The sequence below is a fragment of the Pygoscelis adeliae genome, unplaced genomic scaffold (assembly GCF_000699105.1).
Source record: "Pygoscelis adeliae isolate BGI_AS28 unplaced genomic scaffold, ASM69910v1 Scaffold26, whole genome shotgun sequence".
In the NCBI taxonomy this organism is placed as follows: Eukaryota; Metazoa; Chordata; class Aves; order Sphenisciformes; family Spheniscidae; genus Pygoscelis; species Pygoscelis adeliae.
The window spans coordinates 4,390,531-4,395,012 of NW_008825104.1; the positions used below are offsets into that span (position 1 = coordinate 4,390,531).

Consider the following 4,482-nt stretch of genomic DNA (forward strand, 5'->3'; position numbering starts at 1 on the left):
TGGTGTTTCTTGTTTCCTTATGTAAAACGCTACAATTTTTAACTTGGAGGCAAATAGAACAAAATCAGGAGTTTGGTAAAACATGTTCATAGAAGATACACTTCAAAACAACTAAATGAAGGCTGCTAGTTATATGCCTGCCTGCCTTTGAGTCTTTCATGGTTCTGTTTGATCTTTCATTCTTGCATGTCAAATGCTTTCTTGTTAAGAACTAGAACAGAAAAAAATATCTGTATTACTCTTCTTCAGCAGGCTTCAACTACAGCAGTACATATTGGGCCCATGAGACTGACACAAGATCCAATTCAGGTAAGATGCTCTTTCAGTTTCTTGATACAGTCAATTCAGTGTTAATGGGTGAAGAAATTAAGGTTCAACCCCTATAGTTAGGTATAATATTTTCATTTTACTTGCACAAGGACTGTGAGATGGGTAATTGGTGTTTTGGTTTATCTGATTGCTTGAGAAGAGATCTGCAAGTAAATTAACTTGGTAAACGAGGTGCTTAGATTTCCATTAACATCAGATCATTCCTTTTATATGTCCTGTCAAAAGGAGTGTATGTGCATTAGCAGGGGAAAGAGCTGCCTCCCTGGATGTTAAAAACTGCTCAGTTCTGATATACCAAAGCAGAGAGCTCCATTACAAAGTTTAGGTGCCTGGCGAGTTTTGCTGGGTTTTGCACAACAGGACAGAGAATTGTGCTTTTACAGGTCACCAATCCAAGAAATCACAACACTTCCAACAAGACAGGTTGAACTTTGGCTTAAGGAGCAGCAGCTCTCAGCCGTACTTGCTTCTGTTTCTGTACATTTTGTTCCTCTGCCAGTAAACAGATGCCAAGCATCACTTTTTTAGCTTATAGTGGGTGTTAGAGCTCTTAGATGGTAGGAAATTAAATGACCTTAGTCTTTAACATTGCTCTAGTGATACCGCATTCATTTGAATTAACTTTTTGGGTCATTTAACTCTGTAAAATACAGAGACATTTAGTCACCAGTCACCTTTTCTGTTTTGGGTTTGGTTTTTTTTTCCCCATATCTGTCTATGAGAGGAAAAACCTACATATGGAAGAAATGTTATTCTCAAGGAAAATAAATAATGTGTATATGCATCATAAAGCTTTACATTTTTATTTCTGTATTAAACATGCAGTCTTAATGATGGCTTGATCTGATGAAACTATTTGTTTATATTATAATAACACTGTGGAACAGTGGCTTTAGCAGTAGACCAGTCTTTGGTTCTGCAAGGAATTTCAACATAAAAGTGTGGAACTGTTCACAGAAAAATGTTCTTTAGACTGTGATCATCTTCAGAAAGATGGTCAAGCAGATATTTAACAAATACAAATACTCTCAGAACTTATGTCAGGATTTTACTTTGTAGAAACTGGATTTGCCAAAATACCATAGTACCAGTGTTAGCTGTTATAAGTGAAGATTTTTCATATAAGAAGGACAAGTGGGGGGGTTTCTTGTTGTTTTTAAAAGTGTTTGACATTCTTCTTGGTATCTTGTCAGGTGTGGATGTTATTTTGTCCGTACATTACACAAGTGAGAATCTATGGTGCTACCATGGAAGACCTTAAGTAAAGCACAAAGCAGACCTTAAGTAAAACCATTAACAGAAGAGTTTTCCATAAAGACATTGCCATACACTAACTTATTTACAGTAAAGGGAAAACACTTTATGTAAACCCATCTCCTTTGTTTGTGGAACAAGCCACATTACCTCAGCTAATTTGGCAAGTATTGCACACATCCATGCATTTAAAAAAATGTGTGTTAATCTTTTATTCCACCTTGACAATGGAGTTACGTGTTTCTCTGTGCAGTGCAAACAGCTACTGAATATTACATTTTAAATGTCTATTTGTGGGTGCTTAATCATGTTCACAATTGTCTGATAAGTCAATTTAGTTTGTTAAAACAATTGCCACCAGGGCTTTTCTTAGCGATGTTCTGGTGCATGTTTTACGCTGTTATGGGACACCTGTGCCAACCTCGAAATGGCCCATATTTTTTGTCTGAGAGGTCACTTTACTTGTGACTGTGACCTGCCATAAACCATTTAATAGATTCCTCACTGGACTTTATGACCATCTGTGTTGGAGGACAAATCTGGTTTGGTTTGTACTAGATCGTGATGCAGGTGCTGCTGGCCTTAAGGGGCAAGGGGAAGAGTCCAAAGCAAACCTACGAGCTCCAACCCTCCAAACGCCCTCCCAACATGCAGCTTGCACATCTGCCCCGATTTTGTACCAAGGCTTGCAAATAGGCATGGTTTTGTTCTGAGACCTTAGAAATGACCATAATAAAAGTACATATAAATGCGCTTTCTCCAGAGGACACAGGAGAAAGGTGGTTTTTATAAACGTTTAATGAACATAAAAAAACTGTCTTATCCTTTTGCAGAAGTGTTCACCAGGGCTGATAAAGGTTTGGATGTGTCCCCCATTCAGATACTGCATTTTCTCACCTCTTAGGACATTCATTGGCCATCAACTCTTTCACAGCATTGACATCAAATTCCATTTCTGTTCTGATGACGGTGATCTTCCCTGCTGAGCAGCAAATGAAGCATGATGATGCACAGCATTTTACTGTTCCCCCATGACAATTTTCGGTGTAACAAGAGCTCCTCCCTAACTTAATTTAGGGCCACTATGTGTTTTCCACCTTAAAACTCTCTTGCTGGGATACAATAACTTAAAAATAATTAGGTAACTTTATTTTTACTTCTTAAGTTGCTGTTTGTAATTGTCTCAGTTTCGTTGCGGTACTCTGTGTGTCTGTACTCAGCTGGTGTCTCTTGTTTTATTCTGAGCTCTTTAAAGCAGATCTCTGCCCATTTTCTGTATTTGTATGATAAACTGGGAGCAAGACATGCAACAGTTGTGCAAAGCAAATACTTAGAAAGATGGTAAAAATTCCAATACATCACCGAGAAGTGTAAAGGTCTCCACAGGAGAAGTCCGTGGTGCTCCTAAACCAGGGCAGCACTGAGTAAAATGATCTTTTTACAGTAACACTGACAAATTATACACCAAAAAATAGCTATGGGGGTTTTTTTTGCCAGGAAACACAGATTGAATTCAAGCTTTTCCTTGACAGTGTTGTTTATATGGATTGGTATATTTTTATCTTGACTTTGAGAGTGTATCTTGCAATATACTTCTAGTTACATTGGGTTTTGATGGTTTATAGTAAGCGTCATACAAAAGTTAGTGAGAAAGCATGGTAGTAATACTCTAAAAAGCCTTTTAAAGTTAATATTCTCAGAAGGATTCACACACTGATAATTCACTACCAGTGGGAGATCAGGTGGTTTAATTAAGCTCCATTATTTTACAGCTGGTAAACGATTGCATTTTGCAATTCCTTATTTCCAAACTGGGAATGCTGAGAGAAGGAACATATCAAAAAAAAATGTACCCCCAAAAAAACTCTTTTCTGAACCATATTGTACCCATCAAACTAGGAACAAAGTAAAACCAATAGCAGTTGGAACTGAATAGAAGATTTTATCAGAGTAGGTAGGGACTTTACCCGAGTATCCACAGACAAAGTCTGCAGCTCAACCATGTCATTGCTTTCCAACACTTCGATGGCCGGAAAAAAATCGGGGATTAAGTAGAGTGACAATAGTTGCCTTGGATGTTAAGTGTCAGTAACCCAAATCTGCTTATTGTTAATTGCAATTAAAATTACTCTTTCTAGTAAATTGAAACTTAGAATCATAGAATCATTAAGGTTGGAAGAGACCTCCAAGATCATCGAGTCCAACTGTCAACCCAACACCACCATGCCCACTAAACCATCTCCCTAAGCACCTCATCTACCCGTTTTTTAAATACTATTTCTTAATATTTATGGAAATTCCAAGCATATAATTTTCTTCCACTGTTTAATGAAACCTTGACTGGTTGTCCTGCCACAGAACATTAATTGATTTGTTCATTGTTTAGAATTCAACAATCCAGGCAGCTCAAGATAAGAGAAAAGATAAGATTGCCTTTTCTAGCTTCTAGACTGATGCTGTTGAATTTCATGTGGTGACACCACAGCTGCATGAAGCAACACAGATGAAAAGTTATTGACCTTTCTTATGGGCATTTTGGGCAAAATTTTGCATATTTTGCTCAGACAGGTTGTTTCAGTGAAGTCAGGGGATGACTTTTATTTGTGAAGTGAACAGGATTTTGCTTTTATTCTCTGGCTGCTGCCTTTCTGTGCAATTTAAATAGCTGTGGATAAACTTTTGACTTTTTCAGGCCTTTCTTTTTCACAGCATATTTGCACTAAATTAACCTTTTTCTTCATCTACCACACAGGGTGGCATGGTTAGTGATCAGTTGCTATGGTAAATATGTGCAAATTATGAAGGGGATTTTCTACATGACTTGTGTCCCTAGCTGTGTAATTTGTATGCTGATAATGTATGTATTATAGGGCAAAGATGAAAAATTTGTTCTCTCTG

The 4,482-nt window shown here is 37.5% G+C and overlaps 1 protein-coding gene across 2 annotated transcripts in view; it reads left to right on the forward strand.

Annotated features, from left to right (window-relative positions):
* The first annotated feature begins 282 nt into the window (after positions 1–282).
* Positions 283–4,482, forward strand: part of PDE8B (phosphodiesterase 8B) — a 52,622-nt gene continuing 48,422 nt past the window's right edge. For both annotated transcript variants that reach the window (XM_009327250.1, XM_009327249.1), the window contains exon 1: positions 283–309. In XM_009327250.1, coding sequence (XP_009325525.1) covers positions 283–309 — 27 coding nt within the window. The remainder of the gene's footprint in view (positions 310–4,482) is intronic.